Genomic DNA, 26,580 nt, shown 5'->3' on the forward strand with positions numbered 1-26,580 from the left:
GGGAACATTGTTTACCATAAAATAAATTTGTGTGATTTGGGAGGACAAATTTCAAATGTATATTTTTGATATATGTGCCAATTTTACAATTAATACAAAAAAGATAAAGTCAGTTGAAATATTTTAAAAATGTAAAAACCAGTCCAGGCAACTATAACTATACAATCTTGCTGTAAAAGTACTTATATCAAATTCTGCCCAAAATATGTATGCAATCTAGTAAATTTTAGTTCCTCAAGTCATTCTTCACTGCCGGCTGGCTTTGCCATTTTCTGTTGTCTCCATTCTGAAAAACAGAAGAGAAAAATGAGTTGCTAAAATAAAACATTCAATAATTGCCCATATCTTTTCTCCAACTTTCACACAAAATTAAACTGTTTATATATTCACAGGACAAAAGAACATCCGTCCTTTAGAAAAGGACTACAGTTAGGATTCTTCTGCTACTCTTGCGTTCCTGGTTCCACAGACGGATGCACACTAAAGCTTAGAGGAAGTAAGTCCCCTTCCCAAGGTTTCATTTCAAAGGCTACTTTTTTCATGATACCTCTTCAAACTTAAAGCTAAGGAAAAAAACCTCTACCATTTAGTCAAAAATTTACTTCCTTTTCCCCTTTTCTAGTAAAGAAACTCCTTTACCAATACATTTTCAAGAGGTCTTCCAAAAAGGATATTAAAATAATCAGACTTGAGACTTGTTCAATTAAAGTCAATATTCCTAATACTGTATTACTTAACAGGAAAGTTTTTCTCCCCCATTATTTTATACAGGTTCAGTGTTGTATATCAAGTGTTCCCCAATTTTCCCTCTATGATGCTTACTGAGCAATGAAATGCTCTAAGGAATATATATTTTCAAGGTTATGATCAACGTAATCAAGTCTTTTATAAGTACCAAGAACCGAAGGAAGTAGATTTTTTCTCTTTAGAGGTAACACATATCAACTCATTACATTAGTAATAAAAAATTACTGAACACGACAAACAAGCAACGTTTATTACTTTTAACTTAAAGCAATTCACAAAACCAATTTCTACAATAAATAATACAAACCCATTTTCCTCTTTAAGATGTTGATACAATTCAGCTCTGTTATTAACAGAGTTCAAACGTCCAGCAAACTCCTGATGTTTTCTGGAATTGGCAGTATTGATTCTATTACTCCACAGGGATAATAAGGACACTGGCCCTGGTGTTACAGTGTGAAAGAAGAGGAAAAAGGTGTAATAATTCATTACCTCAAAATTTACAAATTAAAAAAAAAAATGTATTTGAGAGAGAGAGAGAGAGAGAGAGACAAAGCGTGAGCAGGGGAGGGGCAGAGAGAGAGGGAAACAGAAGGTCTGTAGTGGGCTCTGAACTGTCAGCACAGAGCCTGATGTGGGGCTTGAACCCATGAACCATGAGATCATGACCTGAGCCGAAGTCAGATGCTTAACTGACTGAGCCACTCAGGCGGCCCCCAAATTTACAAATTAAAAAATTTTACCTTTAATTTACCATCGCTAATTTTATATCATTAAAGCAATATAATCTTTTCCTTATTCTAAATGTTTAGGGGTCCCCAAGATCAGCTACCAGTTTGGTGATTTGCTGGAAGGATTCAATTAACTAAGCCAAGTTATAGTCACAACCAAGAATCACTGCAGCAACACAATAAGGATACACAGCCAGATCAGTAAGAGCAAAAGATACACTAAGCAAAGGGCAAAAGAATCCACTTGCAGGCTTTCCATGCTCTCTCCCTAGAGTGAGGGATAACCCCAAGTGCATACTCCCTCCAGCAGCAAACATGCAGCCATGGATATACAATATTTCTTCCGGGAAAGCCCATTTGAGACTCAGAGTCCTGGGTTTTTATTAAGAACTGGTCACAAATGCATCCTCTGCCAAACTACAATTACCAAAATTCCATACTCCTAGGCGGAAAGTAAGTGTTCACCTCAGATGTAAGACAAAATAACTTCATCATTTAGGGAATGTTTAAAAGCCAAGTTGTCAGATGCCAAACAAGGGCCAAACTTGCAAGCAGGCTTTGTTAAAGATAACAGCTTCAAGCTTGCTATGTTATCTCTTCAGCACAGTATGAAAAGAGAAAGCACTGGCACAGCTAAAACAATTTTGAAAAGTAGAAAAAAGAAGACTTACTACCTCATTTTAAGATTCTGCTTATAGTGATCATGACAGTATTGTATTGGCAAAACAACAGATACATAGATCAATGGAACATTAAAAAAACCAAAACGGGTGCCTGGGTGGCTCAGTTAAGCATCTGACTTCAGCTCAGGTTATGATCTCACAGTTCATGAGTTCAAGCCCTGCGTCGGGCTCTGTGCTAACAGCTCAGAGCCTGGTCCCTGCTTCAGATTCTGTGTCTCCCTCTATCTCTGCCCCTCCTCCTCCTCCTCTCTCTCTCTCTTAAAAATAAATAAAATTAAAACAATTAAAGCAAAAACAGAAATAGACTTCCACATATCAAATTAATTGATTTCTGATAAAGATACAAAGGCAATTCAATGAAGAAAAAAGTCTTTTCAACAAATGCTGCCAGAACAATTGGGACACTGCATACACAAAAAAAAGGGAACACTGACTCATATCTTCTACCATATGGAAAAAATAAAAAAATGAACTCAAAATGGTTCATGGCCTAAATGTAAAATCTAAGTACAGAACTTATAAAAGAATATGTAGGAAAAAACCTCTGTGAGTTTGGGCAATGCAAAAATTTCTTATAGATAACACCAAAAGTACAACCATAAAAAAAGTTTTGATATATTGGACCTCATCAAAATTAGAAACTTCTGTTCTGCAAGTCACTGTTAGAAACACAAACCAGACTGGGAGAAAACATTTGCAAACCACATATCCAACAAAGCATTTATATCCAGAAAAAATAAAGAATTCTCAAAATCTAAGAAAAAAACTCTTAAACAGTCCAATTTAGATATAACTACAATACCTGAATGAACCTTCTAGTAGAAAAATATATACAGATGGAAAATAAGCAAATGAAAAAAAGCTTACCATCATCAGTCATGAGGGTAATAGAAATTAAACCCACACTGAAAAACTACTTTATACCTATCAGAGAAGAAAAAAATCCAGCAACTACTGTTGGGGATACAGAACCACCAGAACTCTCACTAATTTCTGGTGCACAATGATCAGCCAGTTTGGAAAAATGAGATTCTAATAAAGCTAGTCACATACAATGGAATAAAAAAAACTACTGACAAACACACAACACAGATGAATCACAAATGCATTATGCTTTATCAAATAAGTCCACCTCAAAAGGCAGCATACTTTAAGATTTCACTTTAAATGGTATTCTGAAAAAGGCAAGATCATAGGAAGGAAAACACATCAACCATTATGAGGGATTGGGGACAAGGGAAGTATAGGGTGCTTACAAAGGAGCAGTACTAGAGAATCTCTGGGGTGACAGAACGGTTTTATACCGTGACTGTGGTGCAATTGACATACAACTATATACATTGTCTAAATTCACAGAATTGCACACCAAAAAAAGTTAAAATTACTGCATATACATTTTCCAAAACTGAATGAACAAAAATACTTTTTCTCACTATAAAACTAATACATGTTCATTAGTTAAAATTTACACAACATATAAAGGAGAAAATAAAATCATCCATAATACCACTGCTCTAACACCTATAAATGTTCTAGTTTTTTTTCAATGGCAATCTTATCAATAAAACTACACTTCAGTTTTTCTGCTATTGCATTGTACAAAAAGCTGAACAGATTTTCATCCAATCCAGAAAGCATGTTTGGAATAGCCCAACCTTATATGTATCAGGCACAAAATTCACTTTGGACAGTCCTGGGAAGTCATTTTCCAAAACAGATGAAACTGAAGTATATAATAAAAGGCCTGTATAAGCTGCTGCTCAAAAGAGACATGGTTTCTGTTTGAAACCAAGTTGCTTTTCATCTGGGCCACTCTATATAGTGTTTCCAGTGTGTGAAGCATCAGGGATCTATTTAATTTAAAGTGACAAGCAAGTGTATGTGTGGATATGAACTTTTTTTTTTTAAACAAAATGGAGATAATGGTATATATGGTTTTGTAGCCTGTTTTTTTTTTTTTTCTTTATCTCATTCATTCATTTATTCATTCAACAAATAATAATTGAACTTCTACTATGGGCCAGGACTGCATTGAGTGGTAGTGATATTAAGAGTAAATTTTTAAAAATCCCAGCATTGAGGCACTTGGCTAGCTTTGTTGGTAGAGCATGAGCTTTTTTTTTTTTTTTTTTTGAGAGAGAGATCGTGAGCAGGGGAGGGGCAGACTGAGAGGTAGACACAGAATCCGAAGCAGGCTCCAGGCTCTGAGCTGTCAGCACAGATCCTGACGCAGGGCTCAAACCTATGAACCACGAGATTGTGACCTGCACCAAAGTCAGAAGCTCAACTGACTGAGGCCACCCAGATACCCCAGTAGAGCATGAGACTTTTGAGCTCGGGGTCATGAGTTCAAACTCCAGGCTGGATATGGAGCCTACTTAAAAAATAAAAAGCCCATCCTTTAAAATGTTTCCAATTAGTAGCTGAGGCAAGATGTCAATAAGCAATGTCAATGCAGGACTCTAAGTGCTACTCCAGTGTAATCCTGGGGTGCAATGGAAGCACGTAACTTAATTGTGAACAGAGATCAAGGAAGTCCTTCCTGAAAAAAGACTTGCTTAAGCTGAAATCTGAATGATACACATTAGCAAGAGGGAACAGTGGGCATTTGTAGCAATAATTATTCTTGGGCTATATAAATTCTGCCCTATGGACATACCATCATTTAGTTATTTTCTTCCTAACAGTGTTTTGGTTGCTTGCAACTTTTTGCCACTAATAAATAATTTTTGGAGTTCTATTTTATAAGCAACATTAATGCATTGTTTAGATTAAACCTAAATTTCTCATCCTAATCAACAGTGGCATATTTTGGCCTATGAAAAATAGAACAATTTATCAAGACATTTATTTACTTTCCAGGAACCCTGGCAAATGCTTGAAAGCAAATATGATAAGATCGCTCTTATCTCTGGCTCCAAAGAAATCAGTGAAAGGAGAATATTTTACATGTATCACTATATATATAGCGTGTGTATATATATATACACATACATACATACACACACATACACACACTGTCTCTCTCTCTTCCCCCCCCCCCCCCCCCCCCCGAAGGAGTATATAAAAACAAACAAGGCTTCTCTCTAGGATAAAATGCCAATAAGTGCAATATGGCCAGCCCCTGGGTCTTATTGCTTAGGAGAGGCATAGTGGCAAGAAACCAAACAATCCTTTTATCTATTTGCCATTTATCCTAAAAGGCCTAAATCTAGTTTATCTTCAAGAAAACTGAAGCCTACAATGATTTCAGGAGCTCCCAAACCCAATTCACAGCTCTGCTACCCAAAATTCCTTCAAGAAGAAATGAAGCATTTCAGTCTACAAATAAGAGATAAAATGAAATGAAAACATTATGAGTTTTTTTTTTACAGTGAAAATATTATTTATAATACCTTTACTGAAACTCACTGACACCACTTTATAGATGGGTAATGTAAGAGCTTTCCTTAAGTTCAGTAAGCAGTTTAGGGAAAAGAAATCTGTCTTCATTAAACCCAGCACACTTAGTATAGAGTCAGGAACATAAATGAATTCAAGTTTACAGAATTAAAATTTCTTAAAACACAGACTTTGTAGTGAAAGTGCTTATTTTCCACAGGCTTCATTAATGAAGGTATAACACTACTTTTTCATTAAACTAAACTGGAAAACTGTTTACAAACACAGCTACCCCCATAGCTCTACCCTACCTTTTGATTTTTCTACTGGTGGAGCTTCATCCATCTCCACAAGGGGCTTTTTGTTTGGAGGTTCTGGGGAATCGGGCGAATCTTTAATGATCTCAGCTTCAGCCAACTCTTCTTTTCCACGTTCCAAGATTCCTTTTAATCTGTTAGAGGGACACACAATAAAATCTAAAGTTTAAATTTTACTGGTTTTATTATTTTTTATGTTTTTTAAATTTTTTAATGTTTATCCATTTTTTTAAGAGACGAGAGAGAAAGCGCAAGCAGGGGAGGGACAAGAGATAGAGGGAGACACAGAATCTGAAGCAGGCTCCAGGCTCTGAACTGTCAGCACAGAACCCGATGCAGGGCTCGAACTCACGAACCACGAGATCATGACCTGAGCTGAAGTCGGATGCTTAACCGACTGAGCCACCCAGACAGACGCTCCATAGTTTAAATTTTTAGAACTCTAAACGGCTCAATAATTAGACTTTGTATATTGCTTTTAGTAAAAGATAGCTGCTCTCACAAAGTAAACCCAGAAACTAATGAAAATACAAATCTCAACCTAAAATCAGGTAAGACAACTGACTGAATTAAACACAGATTTCCCTTTTCCTTCATCATCATCATAATTTAATAATTCAGTAATATAGTTGGCTGTAAAATATGAAAAAATGGGAGAAAATTTAGGAAGTTAAAATTAAAGAGGTCAGAAATGTGATCTTTGGAAGAAATGTCAGTTTTAATTTTTACAAATATGGACAAAATACTCTTTCAAATTACAAATAAGATTAAAAAATGTACTATTTGTGCCCTAATTTATGTGTTGTGGAAATGTATTTACATTCCACAAATTAAGAACTTAACTCCAAGCTCATTTTGAGTTTCATCAGAGAACAGAAAGGGGCGCCTGGGTGGCGCAGTCGGTTAAGCGTCCGACTTCAGCCAGGTCACGATCTCGCGGTCCGTGAGTTCGAGCCCCGCATCAGGCTCTGGGCTGATGGCTCAGAGCCTGGAGCCTGTTTCCGATTCTGTGTCTCTCTCTCTCTCTGCCCCTCCCCCGTTCATGCTCTGTCTCTCTCTGTCCCAAAAATAAATAAACGTTGAAAAAAAAAAAAATTAAAAAAAAAAAAAAAGAGAACAGAAACACTTTCAACATATATAAAGATTGGTGGTGTCTGAAAGAGAATATTTCCCCCCACTCTTCTTAAAGTGAGCTGATTCTGTTTCAGAAGTTCAGTAGCCCTAAGAAAGAAATGAACTTCTACTGTCAAAGAGAATAAAATGTTCTACTTATTTTTGGATGAAATGATAGGATTTCTAGAATTAGCTTCAAAATATTCCCATGTGGGAGGCATGGTGGTGGTGCTGGTGAGGTGAGTGGTTGTGGACAGATATGAAATGAGATCTGCCATGAACTGTTAAAAATAAATGAGTAGCTATTTGTTCTGTTACTGTATATGTTTGAAATTTTCCACAGTAAACTGTTTTGTTTCTAAGGACCTTACTAACATTGCCATTATAATATTTACCTGGTTTTTTGCTGATTACTGGCAAAGAGGTAGAAGACAAAGCCAGCTGAAATGTTATGATTCTTTCATTTCAAAGACTTTCCTACTTTTTATGATATAACCATACAAATCACAAACTAAGGAAAGAGTGTATTACTGAGGAAGGGTTTCAGAAGTAAGACTATGTTCTTCCTCTGTGCTCCCAAGGATATCCTGTGCCTATTTTTATAGCAGCTCTTCCACCCTTTGCTGTAACCCATGACCTACATGCCTGTCTCTATCACAACCACTGTACGTTCTTCCAGGGCAAGAATCTAATACCAAATGCCTGACACATCACAGGCACTCAGTATTTATTGAACAAATGAAACCATGTCTTTGATATTCATAACGCATAAAGCAAATACTGATATCAAATATAGTATGTTATGATTTGCAGAAGTTCGTTAAAAAATTCAACACTACCTTTGCCCCTAAGAGCAAAAAAACAAAAAACAAACAAAAAATCCCTGTAATTCTTAAGCCCAGGATATTTCAGATTTTAAGAATGAAAAAATTATAGTTAGATGATGAAATATACATTAAGTGAACTACTATTACATGAATGTTTGAATGTGCTACATGCAGCATGTGATGTGCCAAAAGGCACCACGGTCCTACATTATCAACAAGTCACCTCTCCGAATCTTGCCAAGATTTCTCCTGTTCATAATCTTTCACTGCTTTCTCTGATTTGTCCTCTTTGTCCTCTCTCTTTCTTCCTCGTTTCTTTCGTTCTTCTTCTTCTGGGGGTTTGCTTCTACATGCCATCAGACATTCCAATACTCTTTGATGTTTCTCTGAGTTGTTGATATGAGCTCTGACAAGGGTTTCTAACTCATTCCACATGATACGGTACTGTTCATCTCTGAAGTAAAGATTGGAAATGACGTTTTTAGAAATACTCTTTAAATAATATTGAAGTATCACTTGCTACTGGTAAAATAAAGTAAAAGGAATCATTAAACACAGACTCTTTCTTCTTAGTGGTGTAATTCTAAGTTATAATGTATCCGATTCTGCTATTTTAGATTTTATATCATTTCATCTCAGTCATATACATATGAACACTTATGTATACACACACACACACATATATATATATACCTTCAATTATATAAATTACAATATGAAATAAGTTAGCTTAAAAAACAGTCTGCATCAAGTAAATGTGATATACAGAGAAAGCAAGGGAAAAAAGCTACCTTTTAGGCCCTTTTCCTCTCGTACCAACTGTGGAAATAGGTAGAGGATCATTTTTTCTTTCCATATCAACTAAGTTGTATATTGTTTTTTGACAGTTTAACACATCTTCTTCTGTCAAAGATTCTTTCACAATAACACTGGCTAATGGAACTACCTGTTAGAATTTTTTTAAGAAATAAGAAGAAAATCTGTCTTGAAAAACAAATATCAAAGCATCTAGGGAGAACTTCAACTGACTTTAAACATCACCATAGTGAGATAACCTATATTCATCATTTCAATTTTCTATTACTAATTCTTTAACTGTAGCAAACTCATATATTTCATTCTTTGCTTGAGAAATGATTATCTGTAAAAAACATATAACTAATCAAAAAGAAAGGTTGAAAACTAATACTTACCGCTTGCATGTTAAAAATGGTGGTTTGTGAAATAATCATAGGCCAGTAACGGGTGTGTTTTTCTAACTGATCTTTTGCTCGTTCCAAAGGGATCTCAAGACTTCCATCGATTTTATATCTGGGGTCTAGAAAAGGAGTTAATCTGTTTTCCCTCATAAATTCACCAAAATCCTAATGATAACCAAATAAAATAAAATTAGAAACTATTTTCTTATGTTTCAGTATGGATTACATGTAATAGTCTGTTGCCCTGATGCCTTCTCTCCTGTGATACGCAACAAAGTATTTTCTCTAACAGTTCTCTTACTAATTCTCCCAATCCTTTTGAACATGAAGTCTATCAGCCTTTATTACAATAGAGATGGAAGAAAGGCCCAAACATCAATGCATTCATGGTTCTTTCTACTTTTTAAAAACCAAGAACACTCATTTTTCTTCACTTCTATAATTTAACTCTTTTATATCATCTACAGATAAAGGAAGGAGTTAATCATCTTAGAATACCAATGCTTATTTAAAAATGACCTTGACATAACATCAAAATGTTAACAGTGGTTATCTATGAATGATGGAATTATAGGTAATTTACAGCTATTGTATTTGATTAAAAAAAGATATCTATATTCTCTAAATTTTCTGCAAAGAATACTTATTTTCTCCTTATTAAAGAAGATATAAAAATAATAAAGAAAAGCCTAATCAAAAATAATTACCTATAGTCTATAACACTTCTGTGATTTACCAAGTACATTCCTATGTATGAATCACATTTAATTTCCACCACCACCTCAAAGTAGACAACCATAAAGTACTAAATATATAAAAGAGGAGGGGAACTGAAAAATTAAAATGAGAATAGGATTTCTACCCAAAATAGACACAATTTCTTTGTATATATCTTTAAATAACAAAAATTTAGTGTTATCTCAAAATAGCAATCCAAACATTGAACTGTTTTTATTTGCCATTAAGTTACTACAAGGTAAACTTCCACCTGAAATATTCAAGTCAATTTCCATTCTTTCCTATAATTCCAGGTGTCAATGCTACCCATATACTTCTCGATATACACTGAATACATAATGAAGACCACATAGTGATAAATAGTTCTTTTGAGCAAGTATTGCAGGAAAGTCACTTAATTAAAATAATAAGTCATGAACTTCTCCAAACCCCATTTTGTCACAGAGCTTAGCATGTAATAAGCATTTAATAAATATTTGCTGAATGGTGGCAGGCTCAAAACATAAAATTTATAAGTATTAGAATCTTACTGTGATCCGGTAGTCTGTAACTCTGCCTCCACATCCCTCACTAATTGAAGGTGGATCTTCTAGAATGGATCGAGAACTGCTAAGGACATGCAAAAAAATCTCTCCTCCATGGCTACTAAGCATATGACTAATGACTTTGGAACCTGACTTTCGTGGTTGCTCCAGTAAAACAGAACGACCTGTCAAAAGCAAGATTACTCTATCAGTGATGAAGCTCATATAGGCTGTTATTTTTTTCCTCATTATTTATGTCTAGATTTTTCATTTTATTTATTAAACCTCATATTTTAAGCAGCATAGCTAATTCAGTATATCTGCATTTCAAGTCCTGAAAGTCTGAATTCTAGCCTTAGCTTTCTCTTGGTCACTCAAAGCTTACATAGTTGTACAGTTTTCCAAAGTAAGTATAGTGGTCTCTGGTACAATGTTTGGTTACATTCTTTATACATTACAAGTACATACAATCTTTCTCCTGGACATCAAGAAGAACAGTGAGACAACTGCTGGATAACTCTCTAGCTATCAAAGCTACACAACATTTGGGGGAGAAAGCAAAGTCTCAATGTACTTGCACAATACCTCCTTATCAGCACAGTTACCATAACTACTTTCTATTTCACATGACCAAAGGTTATTTAATCTACACGTTACACAGTCTTAAAATCAAATTTTGCTTAAATTTGACCCATCACATCAGTGGTTTCAAACCTAGTCAATCAGAAGAATCAACTGGAGAAGCTATTAAGAATTTAAATTTAGTAAATGGACTCCAATTTTTTTTTTTTTTAATTTTCACACAAGGAAACCACAGACTTAAGAGTCATATAGGTAAGAATCATATGGCATAATACTGAAAATGCAATGTTTATTTATGATTAAGGTACAGTGCGCAAAAAGAGGTCTATGTATACTTTGCAATTTAAAATTTAACAGGCCAGGGTAAATAGTCTGTATTATTCTACCAAAAAAATCAACTTAGACTCTAACAGCCAAATTTTAAAATTAAAAATACTTAAAAATATTTAAATAAAACTTTTTATGACAATATGGAAAACATAAAGTTATCTTATTTTTTTAAAACATTAATAAAATTGCTAAAAGGGTATTTACAATTAGGTAACTTTAGAAGAGTTTTCGAAGATAAAACAGTTTTAGGTTATCTTAAAAGAGCTTTCCAGAGTACAGATTTTCACATATCCTTACTAATAACTTCACTTGTAATATTTTCAGTCCAAACAATTAAATGTTGAAAATTACCATTTAGAAGAAAATTAGTAAGGCAGGAGGAAGGTCTGCTATTTACGTCTACAGGTGAAATTCGATAAGCGCCAGTGCAATAGTGTAATTCTGAAATGGGAGAAAACACTGATTTGAAAAAATATAAAGGAATTATTTCCACAATTAAAAGAGGGGGAAAAATGTTCCTTGAGCCCCTAAAACAATGAAAAACATAAATTCAAAAATAAACTAATGATCCCTACATATACCCACTTTTAGAACCTCTTGATTTATCCTTTCCTTTTTCTTTTTTCCTTTCTTTTCTTCTTTTTTTAAGTTTATTTTAGAGAGAGAGAGAGAGAGAGAGAGAGACCATGAGTTAGGGAGGGAAAGAGAGCAAGGGGAGACAGAGAATCCCAAGCAGGCTCCGCACTGCCAGTGCAGAGTCCAATGAGGGGCTCGAACTCACAAACTGTGAAACCACGACCTGAGCCAAAACCAAGAGTTGGACACTTCACCAACTGTGTCACCCAGGCACCCCTATTTCAATTTCCTTAAAATACCTACCAATGTTATTTGTCCTGGGTGTGCACCACTTTAATGTTATCGTTTCTTTAAACGAGCCTTCTCTACTGCTGCCACCTATGTGAGTATCACCTTTAAAAATAAGCCAGAGAGACATTACAAAATAGATCACAAACTTCAAATCATTTACTTAAGTAAGACTTCCAAAACAGTTTAAACTCTATAGGAGAAAACACCTCTGGGAGAACATCAATTCTATAAAGTATCCTAGAATAATACCAAAAGGAGTTTAGATATTTGCTCTGATTAAAACAAATATTCAATTATCTTCAAATTTCTCATTAATCATTTCAGCACTGCACTGAAAGTCAACAGCAAAAATTTTTGTTTATTTTAATAATATACAACTGTTCTCCTCTGACACCATGAAATCATAATATGGTCAAATACTCAAAGAAAGTGTCAGGAATCTAAAATGAACTGAATCCTAATGAATTTATGAGGAGAATCATAAAATGAGGGATCTAGAAAATAAATATAAAAAGATGTAACAATGAGCGTGTTTTGCCTCAATGGAGTCTATAGTAAAACAGAGTGAACAGATGTTAAGAAAATAATAATGAACAAGTGAGGACTATAAAGTTGACAATGCTTTGAAGGAGATGTGTACAGTACCATGAGCATCTATACACAGAGATCTGACCTAATCTACGACACCAGGGAAGGTTTCTTTGAGAAGTGAAAAAACTAGTTTCAGTTGTCAAAGGATAAGGAGAAATTAAAGAAATGAAGGAAAGAACATTTGAGCAAGGAAAAAACAGCAAATGTCAAGATACTGTGACAGGAAGGAGCATGAAGTTTCTGGCCTATGCACTGAAACAGGAGTACGTTGTGAGAGGAAAATGGAAAGGAGGACAGGCCAGGCAATGCAAGGACTGGTAAGACATTTAAACAGTTGGGTCTTTATCCAAAGGGTAACAAAAACAATAAAGGGTTTTAAGCTAAGGGAACATGGTCAGGATTAGCATTCTGAAAGCTATTCTAGCTCACAGGTCAAGAGGAGACACACCATTTTAAGGGGCTACTAAGGGATAGTAGGTAAGAAAATAATAGGCTGGATCAGGGAGATGGTAATGGCAGTAGAGATGCAGTTGTATGAATGTATTTGGGAGACACTTAATAGGTAAAATCAAGAAAATGTGATGATGGCCTAGATTATGAAGAATGATACAGAGATGTCTCAAAGATGACTGAGGTTTCTGCCTTAAACAACTGGGTAGACAATAGGGCCATTCACTAAGAGAGGGGACAGTAGAAGACCAGTTCGGGGGGCAGGCTCCTAAGTTGTTCTGGGAATGCTGAGTTATAGGTGCCGGAGAGACACCTAGCAGATATAAATAGGCAGTAGAGGATATAGGTCTACAGCTTACGGAAGCTATCTGAGCTAAAGCGTAAGCCTACTCATCCAAGTCCAGCTCTAATGTCATCTCTGTAAAGCTTGCCTAAGTCACGGAGGCATAATCACATGCAACCCTTGTGATCCCACAGCACCCTATTCATAGTGCTACTACAGCATTTACAAATGGTTCCCTTGTGTCACACAGACAACATGTCAATTACTATCTTAGAGAAATATTTTGTGTCACAAAGGATATTCTTAACATTTGTTTTAAAATATTTTAAAAGTTGGTATTAACTCAGTTAGTGATATAATTTCCACACACCATATTTTCAAAAACAAGTTCTTTACATTCCTTTGTTAAACATTAATACATGTTTATCTTAATAGTTTTTTTCACATTACAAATTTGTATTAGATTAATTTCAAGATTTCTTATACACTGAACAAATGTTACGACTGGTTGATGGATACTAACTTCAAAAAAGATGTATAAAACATTATCAAAGTTAACCATTTAATTCTCTGATAGCATCAACTTACAGAGAAAACATTAGAAAGGATTTAATCAAATGTCAAAACTTAAAGGCAATTTCACTGAATTTTTTAGGAATGGATGGATTATTAGTTCATCTCATCCAGCATCTTTATTTTATTAAAGTGTGCAAACTCAAGTCTAGAAACATACAGATCTTGCTAGCTGGTGGCAAAGCTTTAGCTAAAACTCTGATCTACTAACTCCAGAGCCTTCTCCCAAGTTATGCTAATAGAGTTGCAGAAATCATGATATTGGTGATGAGACCTATTGACTCGAATAATTTTTAGAAGAAAACAACAAATTTAGATTTCAGAAGAACTGATCTTTATGCAGGCAAGTTGGAACTCTATCACTCTTTCAAGTCAGTTCTTGTTCCTCTTGCTTTCCCAAGGTGATTTGCTTGCAAAAGAGAAACTATGACATGACTGTACCGGCTATCTCAGTATTTGTTCCAGGAGGCTAGTGTTTCCCAAAGTAAATTCTACAGAACACTAGTTCCATGGCCATTAGTAGATAGTATTGTGGAATAAGTGTGGAAAGAGGTGGACTACAGCCAAATCAGGTCTGTTTACTGACAAACTTCTGAAAGTTGTTAGTATGCTTTCATAGGTTAGATCTTACAGAATAAAACTTTTCAATGTCCTTTTCTTACCACTTTTCAGGAAATCCACATGTGCATCTTTGTGATGAAGTAGTTCCACATCATAATTGGCAGATGTATTAGCGTGTTGTTCTTCCTTAAAGTAAAATTTAAAATAATTTAGTTTTATTTTCAAAATAATGAAGTTATTATTCACTTTGCTTTTTGCTTAAAGTGAGATAAAATATACCCAACAATAATTAGCTATAATATTGGGACAGTTTGCTCAGTAATCTATTTAAAGATGCAATAATTTTCCAATGCAATATGAACTCTATAAAACTACTAGCTATATAGAAGTAATAAAGTATTTAATGGTTTTTCTTACATCAGAATTAACATAAATGACTCTTCCAGAATTTTAGTTTTTTTTCTCTAAATGCATTGTCTTGCCAATACATTTTATAAATACAACTGAAGTAGCTTATACAAACTCAAAGTGAAATAGTTGTTTAAAGGAGGAAATAGCATCTTTAAATACCTACAGGAAATTAGCAACACCAGTTATATAAAATAGTAAATACAGACTAATAAACAAGTTTAGTAACTTGTTTTCACTAAATAGTAAATAAGAACTTCAATAACATCAGTTTACAGGGAAAAGACAAAGATTGAAGAAAGGGTCACACCAGTCGCACACAAATATGATCAAATTTAAAAAACAAGGTATCTGTCACCCTCAGAGTATTTTTCTTGTACCTCATGAAATTACACATATTAAAATATATTATGCTATTTTACTTGATAATTTCTGCATCCAAACCATTCTATTAGATAAGGCTACAATTTCTATTAAAGAGCCAGCCATTTTATAAGGAGGAAAATAATGAATAGATTATACTTCTCATGAAATTCAGTGTTCGTCATATGGCGGCAAAACAATGAAATTGGACTTAAAACTGTGCTTGTCCTAGACAACTTAATGATGACATAATGGAAATAAACAGGTACCAACAGATTCCTAAGAAAATCCATTAGTAAAATCATAAAACTTACATCTTTGGTTTTTCAGCTAGAGTATAATAAACTTTTTAAAAACTATGAGCTATTTTTTCTATACTCAGGCCTATTAGTTACAAACACCTTCATTCTAGATGAGCAAGAACAAAAATACAGGAAATAAAAGATCCACTAGAATGCACAAAGTAAAATCTAATAACATAACCATCAGGAAAAGAATCACAGAAAAAATAATCATTTAAGATAGAGATTGTATTTTGATGAAAATAATGAGAACATAATTAAAAACAAAAAGCTGATATATAGTACTCTTACGAGAAAGAAAACTACAAAATTTTGTTCTGTGATCCTTTTTGTTGCTTTTCACTATGTACTGACCTGGTCAAAGACACTGAATGTGGGCTAGCAAAACAGAAAATATGATATGGGGAGAAAAAGTTAAGGTCCAATCAAAATAAATAATACATGTCAAACAAATATTTAAAAAGCAAACCAGAACTTTCAAAATAGCAAGAAAAAGTACTGCCTACCTTCATTGGAATATTTGTAATAGTAGTTGAAGCCAAGTCAAAATGTTGCTGTACCAAAATATTTAACTTGGTAGCAAGATGCCGTCCTGCACGAACACTATGAACTTCACTGGTTAAAACAGGGGATAACTACCAAAAAAAAAAAAAAAAAAAAAAAAAAAAAAATATATATATATATATATATATATATATATATGAAAAAAAAAAAACAACATTAATACATTGTGACCTGGTGTCAAATATTTTACTTCAGTCTATAAATATTAAATATTTTTAGTTTTTGGGATTTGGAAAAAGTAAAAAAGCCTATAAATTAACTATGATTATTATTTTAGCAAGAAATGTTCATGTATTTATTCATTCAACAGACAGGTACTAAGCAGACCTTACTACATTGTATGCCAGAAACTACATGAGCTATTAGAGGATACAGCAGTAAATTAGGCAAAGTCCTTTTCCTCTTGACACTCAGAGTGCAAGTCTTCGATTCAAATATTTATTTTAACTTACAATTTTTACTTCTATTTATCTATATGCAAAATGGATTTGAAATGGCCCACAGAAATACTGTAGAAAATAAGTAATTTTATGGAGAGGAAAAACACCTGCAGATAAAACTGCTTATTATAAAGAATACGGGAACTGCCACAAACATATTTCATCACGAATAAATGCGATCAGGCAGCCAAAAGTTACTTTATGGCAAGATAAAGTGTATGTATACATATATCTTATATATAACTTGTATATACTACCTATCATACTTATTATATCTATAACATCTGTCACAAATAAATGTTTAGTTATTACAAAGAAAGCCAACATACTGCCATGTTATCGAAAGAAGCAGAAAAAAGTTAACAGAAAAGGGGTTTACACTGGAAACCACCTAAAAACACAATGAAAGAGCTAAAGACCTAAAAATACCAGTTAACTACAAAACATTCAGACTAAGGTAATACTTCACCTGTTTATATTAACTAAGGCTAAGAGAAAAAACAGAACGTAAGAACATACATGTTTAATTATATAAATATACACATCTATATTTCTAAACACAGACCACTGATGGGAGAATATTACATGATGCAAATCCATTTGAAAATCAACAGACCCATTTTTTCCTTTAAAATTGTTCAAATTTATTTAAAAAGTAAAAGCAAGATTAAAAGTTAGCTTTAGCTTTTTATCCTCTGGATAGGTAAAATTAATTTGTTATTAGAGTCTATTTTTGTTAAGAAGTGTATTACTCCTCTAATGAGGAAAAAAAGATTTTTATACAATAAAAAGTTATTAAAGCAAATGAAATCCATTACAGTAATTGAAATTTTAGCATCAATACACACTATGTACGGTTTTGCAACACATTTAATTAAACTTCAATAGGCAAGCAAAACAGAAAACACTTTAAAATCTACAATTATAACATGAAGAACCCAACTAGGTGTTTTGCCACAGAGATGGCTTTGCGAACTCTAAATATCTTCTTGGCAGAAAATGTTGGCAATGTGATTATTTTTATGCTAACCCTTCTCAGCATTTATTATTAATAAATGACAATGATCTTTTCTTCCATTACTTCTGCACTTACCTCCTTTTTAGGACGATCAGACACAAGGCTGTCTTCACCAACTGCGTAAGTATGGATCAAGACCAGTTCACACTTCTGAATCTGCATGAGACTTAAAGAGAAACTTTTCACTTAGAATCTAAAAACACATAGTATGTAAACAAACCAGGTAGGTAGACTATTAAGAGTTTAATATACTAAAACAGTGCATCTCTATAATCAGATACTACTGTTAACTAACACAAAAGCTAAATATTTAGAAAAACTGTATAATTGCTGTACTTGTATGGACATTTAGTAAACATATGAATTTAATTCAAATGCACATATGATACTTTCTTGTATGTTTGAAAAACAGAATAAAGGAAAATGTCCTATAATCAGGAAAATTTTCCATAGATAACTACCACAGAGAAAAAATATATTACACATTTGTTTCCCTTTTTTTTTTACTAATGATTTTTAAGGACAAAATCAGGCAATCCTAACCATTACCTATAAATGGTTATTTCTAAGAACATAGGATTTTCAATGCTAGAAGTCTTTTATTTTGAAAATGTTTTTAATTTTGAAAAATTTTTATTTTGAAACTTCCAAACCTACAGAAAAGCTAAAGGAAAAGTACTATGCAATGAATACCCATACACCCTTAACCTAGATTCATTAACTGTTAGCTATTTTTGTTTTCCCTACATAAATATCAAATATACATTTTTTGACTAACTAGCAGAGCCAGTAGAGAATTAAAGGGAATACTACCAATTACTATTGAAATTATTGGAGTAATTATAATGAAATACATGACTATAAAATGGAATATGTTACTCACTGATCTGAATTTGCAGCAAGCTTGTTATGCTCGTGAATTGTTTCCTGGACACAGTCCTCAAGCATTCGCACATGACTATCACTATGGCATAAAAAAGAACAAACTTAAATAAACAGTAAGAGAAAAAATTAAACACACTATTTAGCTGTAGTATCTTGTTATAGGCACTTAAAATTACTTCAGTGAGGACGGTCTTCAGTATGCTCATTCACAATACCAAACAGCCAGCTGAAAAACTAGTGAGAAAAAGTCAGATTAACCCATATGATGACAATCTAAGCAGCTTTCACTGAAATGACTATTTAAGAACTGGATAAATACAGCTTCAGTATTAGGCCACCTGAGATATGCTTAACCGCTAACATGCTGTCCTGTTTTTTTAAGTAAAAACTGCAACAAGACATTAAAATTCCCTCAGTGAAAGAATTACTGTGATTAATGTCTCACCTTTTTGCATTAGTAATGCAAATTATTCGTCCTCTATTTCCAACACGTTCTGCATTTTCCATTAGTAGAGTACGAGCCTCATGTTGGTATTCTGTAATTTTACACAGGGTTTCCACTGCTGCAACGAGACCATGCAGAATGCTGCAGCATTCTGGATCTGCTCGTGGATTAGGAGGCCCAACAGCAGCTAATGCTGCCATTAGCTAAGTAAAAGGGAAAATAATTATGTTGACAAGAGTATGTACAAGTCAGACAAAGACATCACAGGAAAACTACAGACCAGCGTACCTTAAAAATATGGACACAAATATCCTCAACAAAATACTAGCAAACCAAATCCAGCAACATATGAAAAGAATTATACACCATGACAAAGTGGGACTTATCCCAGGAATGCAAAGTTGACTTAACATCCAAAAATCAATACATGTCAATACCAACACAATTTTTAAAAATCACACGGTCATCTCCATAAACACAGAAAAAGCATTTCATAAAATCCAAGACCCTTTTATGATAAAAATACTCAACAAACTACAAATAGAAGGAAACTCCTCAAGCAGAAAATAGCATCTAAGAAAACCTACAGATAACACCATGCTTCATAGTAAAGCCTGTACATGTTCTCTCTAAGATTAGGAACAGAAGAAGGATGTCCACTCTCATCACTTCTATTTCACACTGTATTGGTGGGTCTAGCCAGGGCAATTAAGAAAAAGAAATAGAAGGAGCCAGAAGTAAAATTATCTCTGTATCACAGATGACGTGATCTTGTATGTAGAAAGTCAAATGGAATCCACTAAAAAACTGTTAGAAATAATAAGTCCAGCAAGTTGCAGGATACATGATCAATACACAGACACAAATTGTATTGCTACACACTTGCAATGGACAATCCGAAAATAAAGGAAACAATTCTAATATAATAGCATCAAAAAAATAAAATACTTAGGAATAAAATCAACAAAAGAAATGCAAATTTTATACTCTTGAGAACTACAAAACATCACTGAAAGAAATTAAAGATCTAAATGATATAAAACATCCCATGTTCATGAGTTGGAAGACATAATATTGTTAAAATTGCAACATTACTCAAACTGAACTACAGATTAAACATAATCTGTGTCACAATCCCAGCCGACTGCTTTGTAGAAATGGACAAGGTGGTTCTAAAATTCATATGGAATTGCAAGGGACTGAAAATGACCGAAACAATCTTGAAAAGGAACAAAATGGAAGAACTTTGCTTTGTATATGCATAAAGACACTCTGGAATGAGCCATGAAAAACTAATAGTGGTGGAGATAAATACTGATGTGCTAGTAAATCAGTTCCCCAAAGTGTGGGGAAAGCCCTAATCTGTAGTGTTTGCCAGTATCTATGGTTAAATAAAATACCCCCACCATGGGAGATGTCAAGATTCACTGAATGCAAAGTTGGTGTAAGCAGGGTCCAGCACACTCATTGAGACAGGGGATGAGTTGGAAAGTTTTCCCGTTTACTAACACAAACATGTGGAACATGTTCCACATATGTGGAAGTGTACATATGTACATGTGTATGTATGTAAATTTTACTTCTAAACTATATAGGTATTACCTATTCATAATAAGTAACCAGAAAAGAAAGAAAAAAGACTGTGTATAAATGACTATATAAAGTCTCTGGTACATAGGAGAAGCTCAATAAAAAGTAGCTTTATAGGGGAGGGATTCTGTGGTCCTGAAGAAAGTAGCAGAAAGCAAGTTTAACTTTTAAGGTCAGACAGAGATGGGTTAAAACTCTGGCTCTGCCTTTTAATGCTGTGTGACCCTGGTGAATTCCTCCTAACCTAAAAGTGAAAATACTAATATAACCTGTCCCACATTAGTATAATACTTGCAAACTTGATTTAATTTAGCCAACAAAAATCAGACCCAAACTCCTGAAATCTGACAATTTTTGGTGATAAAATTTAAGATGTGTAGGATAGAGTTATGTGCTATAAAAGAGCCCTGGACCCAGGTATAGAAGTCAAACAACATATAGCCCCTGTGGGCTCCATTCCTTCACCTGCACAATGAAGGAGTCGAAGCAAAAGACATCTAAAATCCTTCTAGCCCCCAAATTTGTCTTTGATCTCTTCCACTTGTTACTCATGATTGTTGACAATAACTAGGGAAAGGTGTGACATGGATAACCAAAGCTAAACATTAAATGTGTTAACACAGGCAAGCTTATATATAATTTATACAACATGTCAATTATTTCATATAATCTTAAACACCAGTGAGCTGCTATACAGTTGCTTTCCGAACTAGACTGGAGTTTCCCCTTCTGTTCACGACTTAAAAACAATCAGTGTGATACAATGTGCCTTCACATTCAGAAAGCAGAGAGAAGTAGCAATTCTCTTATCATTGGTATATGTGCCATTATGAGATGCACAACTTTTACTGCACTGCAGAGGTGAAGTAAGGAAAACCTATGCCAATTTGTACTGATTTTTTTTTTATACACAACAGAGAGACTTCAAGCTTCTTTCACAGTACCTCTTGAAAGAAGTAAAGCAAAACACATGCCATTTCAAAAAGAAAATGCAAGGAGAATGTACAGAATCCTTAATATTACTTTTTCAAGTTAAAAAAAAAAGAATAAAGAACATTCTGGAGTGATATAAATGCAAAGCCAAACCAATAAAAGCCTGCTGCTTGAGTGAGTTACCTCAAAGGATAAAGGGTTAGATATGTTTACATACATGATGATACTAATCACAACATTTTAAGACCAAACACTGGGATAAACACATTTTCTTTAAAAATGTTCTGTTTAAAACACATTTACAACATGAGATTATCTCCACTGAAGACCATCCATTAACAAAGAATTTTAACATGAAATAATTCAAACACTGTATTCAAAAATTTCACTAATGTCTGTCTCTCAGATACATCTTCATCAGTAAAGAAACCAGTAAACTGAAGTCTTCCATCCAACCAACAATAGCAAAGAACATAAGCTACCACAAACCCAATATCCTTAGACAAATAATGTTTAAGAAGCACCAGGCCTATTAAGTGGCCAGCTAAAACTGGAGCAAAAGACTGCTCCAAGAAGTTTTTCAAGACAAAAAAACGAAGCTGTTACATTTCTGATAAAAATATTGGGAAGTTTTGTAGAAACATGAGGAAAGCAGCAACAGATATACATAAAATTGAGCAATTAAGAAGGAAATGATAAATTGTAAGAATAAACAAAGAGTCACACAAGAAAGGAAATAATATGTAAGACAAATCATTATGTTTCAGACCTTAAACTTATACAGTGCTATATGACACCTCAATAAAACCTAAAAAGAGAAAGGAAATAACCACATATACTACTTAGCTTAGCAGTAACACTTTATATAGATATTATAATGCAAATATGCAATTTTGAATTAACAAAAATTCTGACATAACAACACTGAGAAAATGAAGGAACGGCAGAAGGGAGGTAGAGGGGCATGGGTGGCAGAGAATATAAAAGTTAATTTCTCACTAACAATAATGATAAAAAAATAAAGTTTAAATTGAGAATTCCATCAATAGCAGTAAAAATTTGTTATTTTGAAATATGGAAGTAAATACTAGATGAGTTAGAGTTGAAAGTTTGCTTCTAGGAATTGGGGAAAGACTGGAATGAAGATAGCTGGCTTTCCTTTAGTAGTAGTTGTTTTAAAACTATGTGCAAATACTATAGTGATAAAAAAAATCTTTTAAATCATCTTTCAAGAAAGTATTACCACATTCAGATAATTTTCAAAAATGGCCACAGCTCAAAACCTAACCATACCTCCTGCAAATTTTGGTCTTCTTGAGTCCAAGAATTTAAAACATGTGCTCCAGAGTCACTCACAATGAAATTCACCTGATAGATTTCAAAGACAGAATTAGTATTCACATCCAATTCCACTGAAATCACATCATATTTAAAGTAATATGCAGTTCCTAGAACTGGTTTGCTGATTCATTCATTCACTTTATAGTTCTAGAATGCCTAGTATCTGCCAGGTGCTATCCTTCGCACTGGGGATTTGGGAAAACAGTGATGAATGAAAGTTGTATCACTCACAATGTGGGGAAAGTCAGGGGTTTGCGGGTAGTGGTAAGACAGAGGGCAGTATGGGAAGAATACAAACAAATAAATGCACAAGATTATTTCAGTGAGTGACAAATGCTATGAAAAAGAAATTGGTTAGCTACTTCAGGTTGGGTGGTCTATAGTGGCAATTGGGGGGAATCCAAAATGACCATAAGAAAACAGCCATAAATAGAGCTGGGGATAGAGAATTCCTGGTACAGCAAACGCAAAGGCCTCAAAAGGATGAAAAGGTCAGAACAGGCAAAGGGGTGGGGGGAAAGCTCAGAGAAATAAGCAGTAGCCATATCACAAAAGGCATTGAAAGTCAAAATAGTGCATTTGGACTTCAATGCAAACCAAAAAAATACTATCACAGAAGATGATAATGTTAGTAAGGATATATTAGAAAATACATAAAATGACGAATGTTCTTTTGGAGGAGGGTGAGATTCTTTCTTTCCTCTGGACTATATCATCTAATCCATGATCTTTTTTCCTACCATCCATGAAATACTAGTTTTGCACCCCTCATAAATGTGATAAGTAGCCTTCTCTCCTAAGCCTTACCTGACAGGGACATTTTACTAGCCACTTCAGTTACATTATCTCATTGAAATCTTACATCATAGGAAGTAGGTGTTATGCTTACATGGGAAGAACCAGACTTGGAGAAATTAAGCAATATGATCAAGGTCACACTGTGGTAGCTGATGAAGCCAGAATTTGAACCAAAGCCTGCACCCTAAATGACTAGTTATCCTCCCTTTCGTATTTTTTTACCCTACATAATGCACAATTTACTGAAGGACTAAAAACAACTTACATTTAATTTGGAATATATCTGAATATATAGCTTCTCTATGTTCAGCCTTACTGTTACTGCCCTGCCTGTGCCAGTCTAAGAACTGGCTAGGTCCCAGCCTAGGCTGCTCCAAATGAGACAAAGCAAATCATCCACTTGTGGCTAACCAAATGACTCTCCCAAAATAAAATAGCTGAAATGATGAAACCTGAAGGTAATTTTCATATCTGGAATCTATCAATCTTCAATCTCTCTTCTTGTGGATAAAAACAAATTCCTCTTAGCATTCTTAAGAAAATTTCTTTCTAACAGCCGAATCCTGCAGCAGTTTAGGGTGCATTCACTAACACTATGAGCAGCCAGCCTGTTTAGGTTCAAATTCTGGTTCTGTGTCTAACTAGCTGTGTGACTCAGGACAACTTTCCTGTCTTTACCTCAGTTTCTACATCTCCAACATGGCAATAATAAACACGGCTGATATTCAGATTGTACACACCAACACAATCTGACATTGCCCACAGCCCACATCCTTTCTGCTTAGGCCAGCAATAGCTCTCAATGGTCAGTGCCTGTTCTATTCGGGTTATTATATACTTTGAATATTGTCCCAGTAATTAGAGTAGCTACCTTATAGGACTGTTGTGAGAATTAATGGAGTTAATAAATATGAAATACTTTGGATATGACTGGTATGTGTAAACGCACCATAACTGTTAGCTGTTATGATGGTTATTGGCCCCAATTAAACATACATAACATATTAACTGCAAAGAAGAGTTCTAAATACCACATTTTTAAAGTAGTAAACAGTTTCAAGTTAAATCTATAGTAAATTCTTATATTAAAAAATGTAACAGGCAGTTAAGTCCATCCCCCCAAATCATGATTTTTCTTGTACTTCACACTCACCAGCTTTTTGAAAGGAAATATATCATACATTATTCTACAATATTCCATGGAAGATTCTACTGAGCAAGTCCACAAGGATTTAGATATGGGGGCCAAAGGGATGATTCCTTGGGTCCTATTCTTCACCAGCATATCAAACTCGACATGCTGTCTGCATGATTCTGCCATGTAAGGGCAGTGATCTACAACAAATACTGTTTTATGAGATTCAGAAAAAATCTTCATTTTGTTTTAACCTGTAAGGGATAAAATATATTAGCCAAATGTCTTATACATGACATTTAATATCCTTAAATTGTTCCTAATTAGTGTCTTTTCCTCAAAAAGATTTGGTAGGGAACATGAATAATCAGTATTCAAAGAAATTTATCCAACAAGATTTAATGAGGTCATGACTAGAAAGTAGCTATCAATTCGAGGGATAAGCTACACCATATTAAGCTGTCACTCTATCAGTCACAGGCAAAATTACAGTCCATACAAAATTTTGCTTTTTGAATGAACTTAAAATTGTCAGGAAAAAATGCTTACAAATAACTGTGGTCGATTGCCTTCCATAATACCAAACATAACAAATGATAAATCCTCTTCAAATACACTTCTAATGATTCTTCCTAATTGACATCACACACAAACCCCCAAACTAACCCAAGTCAGTAGTTTTGGGCTTCCCTCCAAAAAGTCTTAAGACTTCTGAAAAAGGATGAGGGGAGCCAGAATTAACAGGAAAGGGGAGTGACAGCAAAAGGAAAGCCCCAAATATAAAAAACATCTCCTACGACAACTGCATATCGGGTCTTCGCATTAGGATAAAGACCCCAAATTCAAACTCTTCCCCCTTAGTATTTGAAACACCATGGTAATTTACCACGTAGAACAGAAAACTTAGTTGCTACCATTCACAGAGCTAGAGAGGAGAAACTTTTAAACTTTTTCTTATAAAAACTCCCTTGCTTCGCTAAATAAAACCTTATACTGAATAGACAATCCACATTCAAAAAGCACATGGTAAGCAAAGTGTTCATCAAACCGAACTGACTTTTTACGATCTAGCTATTTTCTTCTGCTTTCAAACACATTTCCCCTTCATGCAAACTCTTCTTTGAGAAACCTAGTCACATTCTGCTGGAGAGTGGGGGGTGGAAAGTACAAGGTGAGTGAATAGGGAAGACCTCAGGATCGAGGTTTGCTTACTTTCGTGCCTGGTCCTGCAGTGAAAACGAACAGAGGCTATGGACCACAGCCTCTCTGGAAAAGGCTGCTGGCTGGGTGGGGAGGGTCAGCGCACAGTCAGGAGTGTCTGGTACCAAAGACAGGGAACTATGCTTTCCCCGCTCATCTCCTAGCACACCGGTCCTTCCCAGGCTTCCTAAATGCAAGAGCGCGCGCGCGTGCGCGTGAACACAAACACTCACACACTCGGACTCGCGCGTGCGCAAAGCCCTCTTCAACAGCCCCGCCAAGCTGCCCTTCCCCCTCGGTGGGCCAGACGCCCAGCTCGCAGAACAGGAAGAGGGCGGAGCCAAGAAAAAAATGCCTCCGACGCTCAAGATTTTCTACCGGCTAATTTTCCCAATAACCCACTGGGAAGATTGATCCGGGCGACCATAGAGACTCCACAACAGCGAAGTACCAACCACAGCACCGACTAAGCCAGCCACGCTCTCTTAACGCAAGGCCCTCCCACCAGGCCTCCACCCGGCCTCCCTTTCTCGGTTTCTCCACCCAGGCCGGCTTCCCTTGTCAAAACTCGCGACACTTTGCGAGAAGCCAAGCGAAAGCCTGAGTAGATTAATAGGGAGGGACGTAGAAAGGAACCGCCTCCACCTCTCGCGCATGTCTG

General features: G+C 34.8%; 1 protein-coding gene across 1 annotated transcript; it reads right to left on the reverse strand.

Moving 5' to 3' along the window:
- On the reverse strand, window positions 1-26,561 carry INTS13 (integrator complex subunit 13). The gene is made up of 17 exons (XM_047065079.1): window positions 25,932-26,561; window positions 24,738-24,973; window positions 22,739-22,813; window positions 18,923-19,125; window positions 18,476-18,556; window positions 17,668-17,758; window positions 16,077-16,205; window positions 14,599-14,683; window positions 12,052-12,141; window positions 11,524-11,613; window positions 10,267-10,445; window positions 8,993-9,163; window positions 8,591-8,745; window positions 8,023-8,253; window positions 5,854-5,993; window positions 1,055-1,190; window positions 1-286 (listed from the first exon to the last, which is right to left on the reverse strand). The coding sequence occupies exons 2-17, from the start codon at window positions 24,960-24,962 to the stop codon at window positions 247-249; spliced, it is 2,121 nt and encodes a 706-aa protein (XP_046921035.1). The 5' UTR covers window positions 24,963-24,973; window positions 25,932-26,561; the 3' UTR covers window positions 1-246.
- Window positions 26,562-26,580: the final 19 nt, after the last annotated feature.

Source organism: Lynx rufus, unplaced genomic scaffold, assembly GCF_022079265.1.
Source record: "Lynx rufus isolate CCGP_SWC_20201006 ecotype Redwood Valley unplaced genomic scaffold, mLynRuf1.p SCAF_7, whole genome shotgun sequence".
Lineage (NCBI taxonomy): Eukaryota > Metazoa > Chordata > Mammalia > Carnivora > Felidae > Lynx > Lynx rufus.

Excerpts from the sequence above, each read along its gene's own strand:
- INTS13 (XM_047065079.1), bottom strand. The coding sequence starts at position 24,962 with ATGAAGATTTTTTCTGAATCTCATAAAACAGTATTTGTTGTAGATCAC. Across the intron at positions 22,814-24,737 it reads TATTTCCTTTCAAAAAGCTG|GTGAATTTCATTGTGAGTGA; the intron begins GTGAGTGTGAAG and ends GAAATCTATCAG. Across the intron at positions 1,191-5,853 it reads ACCAGTAGAAAAATCAAAAG|GGCCAGTGTCCTTATTATCC; the intron begins GTAGGGTAGAGC and ends CTGTAACACCAG.